Here is a 12,773-nt window from a genome sequence, read left to right as displayed (position 1 = left end):
AGCAGATATCAGCTGGGGACGTACTTGGGGGGGGGAGGGGGGGGGGTAGAGGCAGGCAGTGCCTTGGGCAGGGAGGAGATAAGAGCAGATATCAGCTGGGGAAGTACTGGGGGGGGGGGTAGAGGCAGGCAGTGCCAGAGGTAGGGAGGAGATAAGAGGAGATATCAGCTGGGGAAGTACTGGCGGGGGGGGGGGGGGGGTGTAGAGGCAGGCAGTGCCAGAGGTAGGGAGGAGATAAGAGGAGATATCAGCTGGGGAAGTACTGGGGGGGGGGGGGGGTAGAGGCAGGCAATGCCAGAGGTAAGGAGGAGATAAGAGGAGATATCAACTGGGGAAGTACTGGCGGGGGGGGTGTAGAGGCAGGCAATGCCAGAGGATGGGAGGAGATAAGAGCAGATATCAGCCGGGGAAGTACTGGGGGGGGGGGGGGGGGGGTAGAGGCAGGCAGTGCCAGAGGTAGGGAGGAGATAAGAGCAGATATCAGCTGGGGAAGTACTGGGGGGGGGGGGGTAGAGGCAGGCAGTGCCAGAGGAAGGGAGGAGATATCAGCTGGGGAAGTACTGGCGGGGGGGGGGGGGGGGGGGGGGGAGTGGTGTAGAGGCAGGCAATGCCAGAGGTAGGGAGGAGATATCAGCTGGGGAAGTAAGGGGGGGGGGGGGGGGTGTAGAGGCAGGCAATGCCAGAGGTAGGGAGGAGATATCAGCTGGGGAAGTACTGGGGGGGGGGGTAGAGGCAGGCAGTGCCAGAGATAGGGAGGAGATATCAGCTGGGGAAGTACTGGGGGGGGGGGGGTGTAGAGGCAGGCAATGCCAGAGGTTGGGAGGAAATAAGAGGAGATATCAGCTGGGGAAGTACTGGGCGGGGGGGGGGTAGAGGCAGGCAATGCCAGAGGTAAGGAGGAGATAAGAGGAGATATCAACTGGGGAAGTACTGGCGGGGGGGGGGGGGTGTAGAGGCAGGCAATGCCAGAGGAAGGGAGGAGATAAGAGCAGATATCAGCCGGGAAGTACTGGGGGGGGGTGGGGGGTAGAGGCAGGCAGTGCCAGAGGAAGGGAGGAGATAAGAGGAGATATCAGCTGGGGAAGAACTGGCGGGGGGGGGGGAGTGGTGTAGAGGCAGGCAATGCCAGAGGTAGGGAGGAGATATCAGCTGGGGAAGTACTGGCAGGGGGGGGGGGTGTAGAGACAGGCAATGCCAGAGGTAGGGAGGAGATAAGAGGAGATATCAGCTGGGGAAGTACTGGGGGGGGGGGGGTAGAGGCAGGCAGTGCCAGAGATAGGGAGGAGATATCAGCTGGGGAAGTACTGGGGGGGGGGGGGGTAGAGGCAGGCAGTGCCAGAGGTAGGGAGGAGATATCAGCTGGGGAAGTACTGGGAGGGGGGTGTAGAGGCAGGCAATGCCAGAGGTAGGGAGGAGATAAGAGGAGATATCAGCTGGGGAAGTACTGTGGGGGGGGTGTAGAGGCAGGCAGTGCCAGAGGAAGGAAGGAGATAAGAGCAGATATCAGCTGGGGAAGTACTGGGGGGGGGGGGGGGGGGTAGAGGCAGGCAGTGCCAGAGGTAGGGAGGAGATAAGAGGAGATATCAGCTGGGGAAGTACTGTGTGGGGGGGGGCGGTGTAGAGGCAGGCAGTGCCAGAGGAAGGAAGGAGATAAGAGCAGATATCAGCTGGGGACGTACTGGGGGGGGGGGGGGGGTAGAGGCAGGCAGTGCCTGAGGCAGGGAGGAGATAAGAGCAGATATCAGCTGGGGAAGTACTGGGGGGGGGGGGGGGGGGTGGTAGAGGCAGGCAGTGCCAGAGGTAGGGAGGAGATAAGAGGAGATATCAGCTGGGGAAGTACTGGGGGGTGGGGGGGGGGGGTAGAGGCAGGCAGTGCCAGAGGTAGGGAGGAGATAAGAGGAGATATCAGCTGGGGAAGTACTGTGGGGGGGGGGGGGGGGGTGTAGAGGCAGGCAGTGCCAGAGGAAGGAAGGAGATAAGAGCAGATATCAGCTGGGGACGTACTGGGGGGGGGGGGGGGGGTAGAGGCAGGCAGTGCCTGAGGCAGGGAGGAGATAAGAGCAGATATCAGCTGGGGAAGTACTGGGGAGGGGGGGGGGGGTAGAGGCAGGCAGTGCCAGAGGTAGGGAGGAGATAAGAGCAGATATCAGCTGGGGAAGTACTGGGGGGGGGTGTAGAGGCAGGCAGTGCCAGAGGCAGGGAGGAGATAAGAGCAGATATCAGCTGGGGAAGTACTGGGGGGGGGGGGGGGGTGTAGAGGCAGGCAGTGCCAGAGGTAGGGAGGAGATAAGAGGAGATATCAGCTGGGGAAGTACTGTGGGGGGGGGTGTAGAGGCAGGCAGTGCCAGAGGAAGGAAGGAGATAAGAGCAGATATCAGCTGGGGACGTACTGGGGGGGGGGGGGGGTAGAGGCAGGCAGTGCCTGGGGCAGGGAGGAGATAAGAGCAGATATCAGCTGGGGAAGTACTGGGGGGGGGGGGGTAGAGGCAGGCAGTGCCAGAGGTAGGGAGGAGATATCAGCTGGGGAAGTACTGGTGGGGGGGGTAGAGGCAGGCAGTGCCAGAGGTAGCGAGGAGATAAGAGGAGATATCAGCTGGGGAAGTACTGGGGGGGGGGGGGGGGTAGAGGCAGGCAATGCCAGAGGTAAGGAGGAGATAAGAGGAGATATCAACTGGGGAAGTACTGGCGGGGGGGGGGGGGTGTAGAGGCAGGCAATGCCAGAGGAAGGGAGGAGATAAGAGCAGATATCAGCCGGGAAGTACTGGGGGGGGGGGGGGGGGTAGAGGCAGGAGATATCAGCTGGGGAAGTACTGGGGGGGGGGGGGGGTAGTGGCAGGCAGTGTCAGAGGAAGGGAGGAGATAAGAGGAGATATCAGCTGGGGAAGTACTGGCGGGGGGGGGGGGGAGTGGTGTAGAGGCAGGCAATGCCAGAGGTAGGGAGGAGATATCAGCTGGGGAAGTACTGGCAGGGGGGGGGGGGGGGTGTAGAGGCAGGCAATGCCAGAGGTAGGGAGGAGATAAGAGGAGATATCAGCTGGGGAAGTACTGGGGTGCAGTGCCAGAGATAGGGAGGAGATATCAGCTGGGGGGGGGGGGGGGGGGGGGGGGGTAGAGGCAGGCAGTGCCAGAGGTAGGGAGGAGATATCAGCTGGGGAAGTACTGGGAGGGGGGTGTAGAGGCAGGCAATGCCAGAGGTAGGGAGGAGATAAGAGGAGATATCAGCTGGGGAAGTACTGGGCGGGGGGGGGGGGGGGGGGGCTGTAGAGGCAGGCAGTGCCAGAGGTAGGGAGGATTTAAGAGGCGATATCAGCTTAGAAAGTACTGGGGGGGGGGGGGGGGGGGGGTAGAGGCAGGCAGTGCCAGAGGAAGGGAGGAGATAAGAGGAGATATCAGCTGGGGAAGTACTGGGGGGGGGGGGGGGGGGGGGGTAGAGGCAGGCAGTGCAAGAGGTAGGGAGGAGATAAGAGGAGATATCAGCTGGGGGGGGGGGGGGGGTAGAGGCAGGCAGTGCAAGAGGTAGGGAGGAGATATCAGCTGGGGAAGTACTGGGGGGGGGGGGTAGAGGCAGGCAGTGCCAGAGGTCGGGATGAGATAAGAGGAGATATCAGCTGGGGAAGTACTGAGGAAGGGGGGGGGGGGGGGTGTAGAGGCAGGCAGTTCCAGAGGTAGGGAGGCGATATCAGCTTAGAAAGTACTGGGGGGGGGGGGTAAAGGCAGGCAGTGCCAGAGGAAGGAGGGAGGAGATAAGAGGAGATATCAGCTGGGGAAGTACTGGGGGGGGGGGGGGGGGGGGGGGTAGAGGCAGGCATTGCCAGAGGTAGAGAGGAGATAAGAGGAGATATCAGCTGGGGAAGTACTGGGGGGGGGGGGGGTAGAGGCAGGCAGTGCCAGAGGTAGGGAGGAGATAAGAGGAGATATCAGCTGGGGAAGTACTGGGGGGGGGGGGGGGGTAGAGGCAGGCAGTGCCAGAGGAAGGAGATAGGAGCAGATATCAGCTGGGGGGGGGGGTAGAGGTAGGGAGGAGATAAGAGGAGATATCAGCTGGGGAAGTACTGGCGGGGGGGGGGGGTGTAGAGGCAGGCAGTGCCAGAGGTAGGGAGGAGATAAGAGGAGATATCAGCTGGGGAAGTACTGAGGGGGGGGGGGGGGTAGAGGCAGGCAGTGCCAGAGGTAGGGAGGCGATATCAGCTTAGAAAGTACTTGGGGGGTAGAATCAGGCAGTGCCAGAGGAAGGGAGGAGATATCAGCTGGGGAAGTACTGTGGGGGGGGGGGGGGGGGGGGGGGTAGAGGCAGGCAGTGCCAGAGGAAGGGAGGAGACAAGAGCAGATATCAGCTGGGGAAGTACTGGGGGGGGGGGGGGGGGGGTAGAGGCATTCAGTGCCAGAGGTAGGGAGGAGATATCAGCTGGGGAAATACTGTGGGGGGGGGGGGGGGGAGGGGGGGGGTAGAGGCAGGCAGTGCCAGAGGTAGGGAGGAGATAAGAGGAGATATCAGCTGGGGAAGTACTGGGGGGGGGGGGGGGGGGGTAGAGGCAGGCAGTGCCAGAGGAAGGAGATAGGAGCAGATATCAGCTGGGGGGGGGGGGGGGTAGAGGTAGGGAGGAGATAAGAGGAGATATCAGCTGGGGAAGTACTGGCGGGGGGGGGGGGTGTAGAGGCAGGCAGTGCCAGAGGTAGGGAGGAGATAAGAGGAGATATCAGCTGGGGAAGTACTGAGGGGGGGGGGGGGGGGGGGGGGTAGAGGCAGGCAGTGCCAGAGGTAGGGAGGCGATATCAGCTTAGAAAGTACTTGGGGGGTAGAATCAGGCAGTGCCAGAGGAAGGGAGGAGATATCAGCTGGGGAAGTACTGGGGGGGGGGGGGGGGGGTAGAGGCAGGCAGTGCCAGAGGAAGGGAGGAGACAAGAGCAGATATCAGCTGGGGAAGTACTGGGGGGGGGGGGGGTAGAGGCATTCAGTGCCAGAGGTAGGGAGGAGATATCAGCTGGGGAAATACTGTGGGGGGAGGGGGGGGTAGAGGCAGGCAGTGCCAGAGGAAGGGAGGAGACAAGAGGAGATATCAGCTGGGGAAGTACTGGGGGGGGGGGGGGGGGGGGGGGGGTAGAGGCAGGCAGTGCCAGAGGAAGGGAGGAGATAAGAGCAGATATCAGCTGGGGAAGTACTGGGGTGGGGGGTAGAGGCAGGCAGTGCCAGAGGTCCCAGACTGTGGGCGTGGTCTGCAATAGATGTAGTGGGCAGGTGGAGGCGGGGCAGCAAGGGAGCGCTATGGTCTGCAGCCGGGCCATGGAGGTGTAGGTTATACAGTAGTGCTACATCGGGGACTCCGCCATTCTAAAAAAACTGGGTCCCCACTCCTTGCACGTATTTGCAAACCCTGTGCATTCCATCTAGGGCCTTATCCATTTCCGTGAGTGGGAACTCCCGCTGACCTATGCACATGTTATTTCCCAAAGCCACAGAATAGAGGGCTAAATGAAACCTTGCCGAATGTGACCTCACTCGTATCTGAGCGTCAGACTAAGGCCTGGTACACACCAGAACGATCCTGATTGTTAGTAGATTGTTAGCAGATTGTGTGATGCTCGCACGATCCTGTTGGAGCACACAATCTGCTAACGATCTGCATCCAATCTGATCCCAATCCGATCTGAGTCTGTATCCAGTTGAATGGATCTTTTACAGATCCTCACTGCAGCAGGTAGGATCTGTAAAACGACCAAACGACAGCGGGGACGCGCATCGGATTGGAATCGGATCGGAATTGGACCTAAACATGCCCAATCTACATACAATCTGCATCCAATCGGTCGGAATTGGATCCAGATTGATGGAATTGAGCCCTAATCGTTCTGGTGTGTACCCCCCCTAACACTCTCCTCTCTCTCTCTCCTGCTGCCAGGGATGATGTTTCTATGAGTGTGACCTCACTCGTATCTGAGCGTCAGACTAACACTCTCCTCTCTCTCTCTCTCCTACTGCCAGGGATGATGTTTCTGTGAGTGTGACCTCACTCGTATCTGAGCGTCAGACTAACACTCTCCTCTCTCTCCTGCTGCCAGGGATGATGTTTCTATGAGTGTGACCTCACTCGTATCTGAGCGTCAGACTAACACTCTCCTCTCTCTCTCTCCTGCTGCCAGGGATGATGTTTCTATGAGTGTGACCTCACTCGTATCTGAGCATCAGACTAACACTCTCCTCTCTCTCTCTCCTGCTGCCAGGGATGATGTTTCTATGAGTGTGACCTCACTCGTATCTGAGCGTCAGACTAACACTCTCCTCTCTCTCTCTCCTGCTGCCAGGGATGATGTTTCTATGATGGTGACCTCACTCGTATCTGAGCGTCAGACTAACACTCTCCTCTCTCTCCTGCTGCCAGGGATGATGTTTCTATGAGTGTGACCTTACTCGTATCTGAGCGTCAGACTAACACTCTCCTCTCTCTCTCTCTCTCTTCTGCTGCTAGGGATGATGTTTCTATGAGTGTGACCTCACTCGTATCTGAGCGTCAGACTAACACTCTCCTCTCTCTCCTGCTGCCAGGGATGATGTTTCTATGAATGTGACCTCACTCGTATCTGAGCGTCAGACTAACACTCTCCCCTCTCTCCTACTGCCAGGGATGATGTTTCTATGAGTGTGACCTCACTCGTATCTGAACGTCAGACTAACTCTCCTCTCTCTCTCTCCTGCTGCCAGGGATGATGTTTCTATGAGTGTGACCTCACTCGTATCTGAACGTCAGACTAACTCTCCTCTCTCTCTCTCCTGCTGCCAGGGATGATGTTTCTATGAGTGTGACCTCACTCGTATCTGAGCGTCAGACTAACACTCTCTCTCTCTCCTGCTGCCAGGGATGATGTTTCTATGAGTGTGACCTCACTCGTATCTGAGCGTCAGACTAACACTCTCCTCTCTCTCTCTTTCTCTCTCTCCTGCTGCCAGGGATGATGTTTCTATGATGGTGACCTCACTCGTATCTGAGCGTCAGACTAACACTCTCCTCTCTCTCTCTCCTGCTGCCAGGGATGATGTTTCTATGATGGTGACCTCACTCGTATCTGAGCGTCAGACTAACACTCTCCTCTCTCTCTCTCCTGCTGCCAGGGATGATGTTTCTATGATGGTGACCTCACTCGTATCTGAGCGTCAGACTAACACTCTCCTCTCTCTCTCTCCTGCTGCCAGGGATGATGTTTCTATGAGTGTGACCTCACTCGTATCTGAGCGTCAGACTAACACTCTCCTCTCTCTCTCTCCTGCTGCCAGGGATGATGTTTCTATGAGTGTGACCTCACTCGTATCTGAGCGTCAGACTAACACTTTCCTCTCTCTCTATCCTGCTGCCAGGGATGATGTTTCTATGAGTGTGACCTCACTCGTATCTGAGCGTCAGACTAACTCTCCTCTCTCTCTATCCTGCTGCCAGGGATGATGTTTCTATGAGTGTGACCTCACTCGTATCTGAGCGTCAGACTAACACTCTCCCCTCTCTCCTACTGCCAGGGATGATGTTTCTATGAGTGTGACCTCACTCGTATCTGAGCGTCAGACTAACACTCTCCCCTCTCTCCTACTGCCAGGGATGATGTTTCTATGAGTGTGACCTCACTCGTATCTGAACGTCAGACTAACTCTCCTCTCTCTCTCTCCTGCTGCCAGGGATGATGTTTCTATGAGTGTGACCTCACTCGTATCTGAACGTCAGACTAACTCTCCTCTCTCTCTCTCCTGCTGCCAGGGATGATGTTTCTATGAGTGTGACCTCACTCGTATCTGAGCGTCAGACTAACACTCTCTCTCTCTCCTGCTGCCAGGGATGATGTTTCTATGAGTGTGACCTCACTCGTATCTGAGCGTCAGACTAACACTCTCCTCTCTCTCTCTTTCTCTCTCTCCTGCTGCCAGGGATGATGTTTCTATGATGGTGACCTCACTCGTATCTGAGCGTCAGACTAACACTCTCCTCTCTCTCTCTCCTGCTGCCAGGGATGATGTTTCTATGATGGTGACCTCACTCGTATCTGAGCGTCAGACTAACACTCTCCTCTCTCTCTCTCCTGCTGCCAGGGATGATGTTTCTATGATGGTGACCTCACTCGTATCTGAGCGTCAGACTAACACTCTCCTCTCTCTCTCTCCTGCTGCCAGGGATGATGTTTCTATGAGTGTGACCTCACTCGTATCTGAGCGTCAGACTAACACTCTCCTCTCTCTCTCTCCTGCTGCCAGGGATGATGTTTCTATGACTGTGACCTCACTCGTATCTGAGCGTCAGACTAACACTCTCCTCTCTCTCTCCTGCTGCCAGGGATGATGTTTCTATGACTGTGACCTCACTCGTATCTGAACGTCAGACTAACACTCTCCTCTCTCTCTCTCCTGCTGCCAGGGATGATGTTTCTATGAGTGTGACCTCACTCGTATCTGAACGTCAGACTAACACTCTCCTCTCTCTCCTGCTGCCAGGGATGATGTTTCTATGAGTGTGACCTCACTCGTATCTGAGCGTCAGACTAACTCTCCTCTCTCTCTCTCCTGCTGCCAGGGATGATGTTTCTATGAGTGTGACCTCACTCGTATCTGAGCGTCAGACTAACACTCTCTCTCTCTCCTGCTGCCAGGGATGATGTTTCTATGAGTGTGACCTCACTCGTATCTGAGCGTCAGACTAACACTCTCCTCTCTCTCTCTTTCTCTCTCTCCTGCTGCCAGGGATGATGTTTCTATGATGGTGACCTCACTCGTATCTGAGCGTCAGACTAACACTCTCCTCTCTCTCTCTCCTGCTGCCAGGGATGATGTTTCTATGATGGTGACCTCACTCGTATCTGAGCGTCAGACTAACACTCTCCTCTCTCTCTCTCCTGCTGCCAGGGATGATGTTTCTATGATGGTGACCTCACTCGTATCTGAGCGTCAGACTAACACTCTCCTCTCTCTCTCTCCTGCTGCCAGGGATGATGTTTCTATGAGTGTGACCTCACTCGTATCTGAGCGTCAGACTAACACTCTCCTCTCTCTCTCTCCTGCTGCCAGGGATGATGTTTCTATGACTGTGACCTCACTCGTATCTGAGCGTCAGACTAACACTCTCCTCTCTCTCTCCTGCTGCCAGGGATGATGTTTCTATGAGTGTGACCTCACTCGTATCTGAGCGTCAGACTAACACTCTCCTCTCTCTCTCTCTCCTGCTGCCAGGATGATGTTTCTATGAGTGTGACCTCACTCGTATCTGAGCATCAGACTAACACTCTCCTCTCTCTCTCCTGCTGCCAGGGATGATGTTTCTATGAGTGTGACCTCACTCGTATCTGAGCGTCAGACTAACACTCTCCTCTCTCTCCTGCTGCCAGGGATGATGTTTCTATGAGTGTGACCTCACTCGTATCTGAGCGTCAGACTAACACTCTCCTCTCTCTCTCTCTCCTGCTGCCAGGGATGATGTTTCTATGAGTGTGACCTCACTCGTATCTGAGCGTCAGACTAACACTCTCCTCTCTCTCCTGCTGCCAGGGATGATGTTTCTATGAGTGTGACCTCACTCGTATCTGAGCGTCAGACTAACACTCTCTCTCTCTCTCTCTCCTGCTGCCAGGGATGATGTTTCTATGAGTGTGACCTCACTCGTATCTGAGCGTCAGACTAACACGCTCCTCTCTCTCTCTCCTGCTGCCAGGGATGATGTTTCTATGAGTGTGACCTCACTCGTATCTGAGCATCAGACTAACACTCTCCTCTCTCTCTCTCTCTCTCTCCTGCTGCCAGGGATGATGTTTCTATGAGTGTGACCTCACTCGTATCTGAGCGTCAGACTAACACTCTCCTCTCTCTCCTGCTGCCAGGGATGATGTTTCTATGAGTGTGACCTTACTCGTATCTGAGCGTCAGACTAACACTCTCCTCTCTCTCTCTCCTGCTGCCAGGGATGATGTTTCTATGAGTGTGACCTCACTCGTATCTGAGCGTCGGACTAACACTCTCCTCTCTCTCTCTCCTGCTGCCAGGGATGATTTTTCTATGAGTGTGACCTCACTCGTATCTGAACGTCAGACTAACACTCTCCTCTCTCTCTCTCTCTCTCTCTCTCTCTCTCTCTCTCTCTCTCTCTCTCTCTCTCTCCTGCTGCCAGGGATGATGTGTCTATGAGTGTGACCTCACTCGTATCTGAGCGTCAGACTAACACTCTCCTCTCTCTCTCTCTCCTGCTGCCAGGGATGATGTTTCTATTAGTGTGACCTCACTCGTATCTGAGCATCAGACTAACACTCTCCTCTCTCTCTCTCTCTCTCTCCTGCTGCCAGGGATGATGTTTGCTGATCTGAGACAGGAGCTGGACTGTCCCATCTGCCAGAGCATTTATACAGATCCCGTAACCCTGAGATGTGGCCACAACTTCTGCCGGGTCTGTATTGATCGTGCGCTGGATACACAGGAGAAGGCTGGGGGTTATACCTGTCCTGTATGCAGGGCAAAGTTCAAGAGCTGTCCTGCACTGATCCGGAACATTCCTCTGTGTAACATAGTGGGGAGTTTCCGATCTACTCAGCCAGATCAGGAGGAGACCGGCTTCTTCTGCACTTACTGTGTGGACTCTCCTGTACCTGCTGCTAAGTCCTGTCTGAATTGTGAGGCCCACCTGTGTGTTAAACACCTGAGAGTACACAGCAAGTCAGCAGAACACGTCTTATGTGACCCCACCACTGCCCTGGGGAACAGGAAATGCTCCATCCATAAGAAGGTCCTGGAGTATTACTGCACGGAGGACGATGCCTGTATCTGTGCGTCCTGCTGTCTGATTGGGGAACACATAGGGCACCAGGTGGAGTCACTGGATGAGGCCGCTGAGAAGCGGAAGGAGGAGCTGAGAGATGTTCTGCAGAACCTGACCACAAAGAGAGAGGAGACTGAGAACAGAGTACAGAGTCTGCAGGAGCGCATTAGAGGCGATGAGGGAAAAGCAGCCGCTGTAACTAAGAAAGTCACTGTCCTGTTTAGCAACGTCCGGAAACAGCTGGAAGACCTGGAGAAGAGAGTCCAGAGAGAGATCTCCAAGCAGAAGAAGAGCAATTTCATCTCAGTCTCTGATCTAATCCAGAAGCTGAAAAAGAAGAAGGACGATCTGTCCAGGAAGATCAGTGATGTTGAGGAGCTGTGCAAAGTGTCTGATCCGCTGACTATCATACAGGAGCCAGACCCATGGGACTTGTGTGACACCGAGAGGAGAAAGAGACGTCATACACAGATCTTTAATGTTGGAGATCTGGATGTGGGTCTCATCTCAGGGACATTACGCAAATTGTCTGATCTAGTAACAGGTATAAATACAGGGATCTATGTGCAGGAGGCTACAGACACATCACCGGATACAGAATCTGACACCGAAAGCTATGTGCAGGAATGTGTAGACATCGTACTGGATGTGAGCACAGCTGGCAATAATATACTTGTATCACATGATGGGAAAACTGCACGGATAGAACGGAATAGATTTCAGTCTCAGGTAATAAGCACCATAGGGTTCACCTCAGGGCGGCATCGCTGGGATGTGGAGATCGCTGAATCATGGAACTGGAGGGTGGGGCTGTGTTACCCCTGTATAGCGAGGAAAGGGCGTAGTTCGTACATTGGAGAGAATGGCATATCCTGGTGTGTGCGTGGATATAATACTAAGCACTGGGTGGTACATAATAGTGATCAGATCAGTTTGCCTGACCACATCACCTGTATGTTCCTGAGGATATACCTGGATTATGAGGCAGGACAGCTGTCCTTCTATTCCAGGTTTCCCCACGTACACTTACACACCTACAATGGCACCTTCACTGAGCCCCTTCATGTAGCATTATTGTTACTGCAAGGGTCTATTACTATATCTGGGCTAAAGTCAGGAGCGGAGCTGGAGGAGGAGGGTGATGAAGAGGAGGAGGAGGAGAGTGATGAAGAGGAGGACTAGAGTGGGCTGTCGCAGAGATGGGCGATGTTATCTCTTATATTGTCACCTTCTGTTATAGGTGCACTTGTTCCAATAGAACTGTTTTTCTAGATTGAAGTTAAAGAAGAATCTTAAATAACATTACAAATGAAAGTTGAGTTTAAAAATAACAGAGCAGCACTTTCCATTCTATTACTATACAAACAGTGTGTTATATGCGGCCTTTGTGTTACAGTTGTTTTGTATGTTCCCAAATTGGTGCAAAATAAAACTATTTCTACAACAATAAATTGTGTTATTCCTGCATTGGAAGGGGGTGGGGGTTCTGCTGCGGTAATGGTGTTTTATCACCATTATTGTGTTATTCCTGCATTGGAAGGGGGTGGGGGTTCTGCTGCGGTAATGGTGTTTTATCACCATTATTGTGTTATTCCTGCATTGGAAGGGGGTGGGGATTCTGCTGCGGTAATGGTGTTTTATCACCATTATTGTGTTATTCCTGCATTGGAAGGGGGTGGGGTTCTGCTGCGGTAATGGTGTTTTATCACCATTATTGTGTTATTCCTGCATTGGAAGGGGGTGGGGGTTCTGCTGCGGTAATGGTGTTTTATCACCATTATTGTGTTATTCCTGCATTGGAAGGGGGTGGGGGTTCTGCCGCAGTTATGGTGTTTTATCACCATTATTGTGTTATTCCTGCATTGGAAGGGGGTGGGGGTTCTGCTGCGGTAATGGTGTTTTATCACCATTATTGTGTTATTCCTGCATTGGAAGGGGGTGGGGGTTCTGCTGCGGTAATGGTGTTTTATCACCATTATTGTGTTATTCCTGCATTGGAAG

At 54.5% G+C, this 12,773-nt stretch overlaps 1 protein-coding gene across 5 annotated transcripts in view; it reads left to right on the top strand.

Annotated features, from left to right (window-relative positions):
* LOC146076057 (E3 ubiquitin-protein ligase TRIM39-like) overlaps positions 1-12,207 on the top strand; it is a 30,434-nt gene extending 18,227 nt beyond the window's left edge. For all 5 annotated transcript variants that reach the window (XM_083185867.1, XM_083185868.1, XM_083185871.1 and 2 more), the window contains exon 3: positions 10,303-12,207. In XM_083185867.1, the coding sequence (XP_083041993.1) occupies positions 10,303-11,954 (1,652 nt within the window). In that variant the 3' untranslated portion in view covers positions 11,955-12,207. The remainder of the gene's footprint in view (positions 1-10,302) is intronic.
* The last annotated feature ends 566 nt before the right edge of the window (positions 12,208-12,773 follow it).

Source organism: Crinia signifera, chromosome 4 (assembly GCF_055691185.1).
Source record: "Crinia signifera chromosome 4, ASM5569118v1, whole genome shotgun sequence".
In the NCBI taxonomy this organism is placed as follows: Eukaryota; Metazoa; Chordata; class Amphibia; order Anura; family Myobatrachidae; genus Crinia; species Crinia signifera.
The sequence above is the reverse complement of the archived record's forward strand: the minus strand, read 5'-3'. Positions and strand labels throughout refer to the sequence as shown.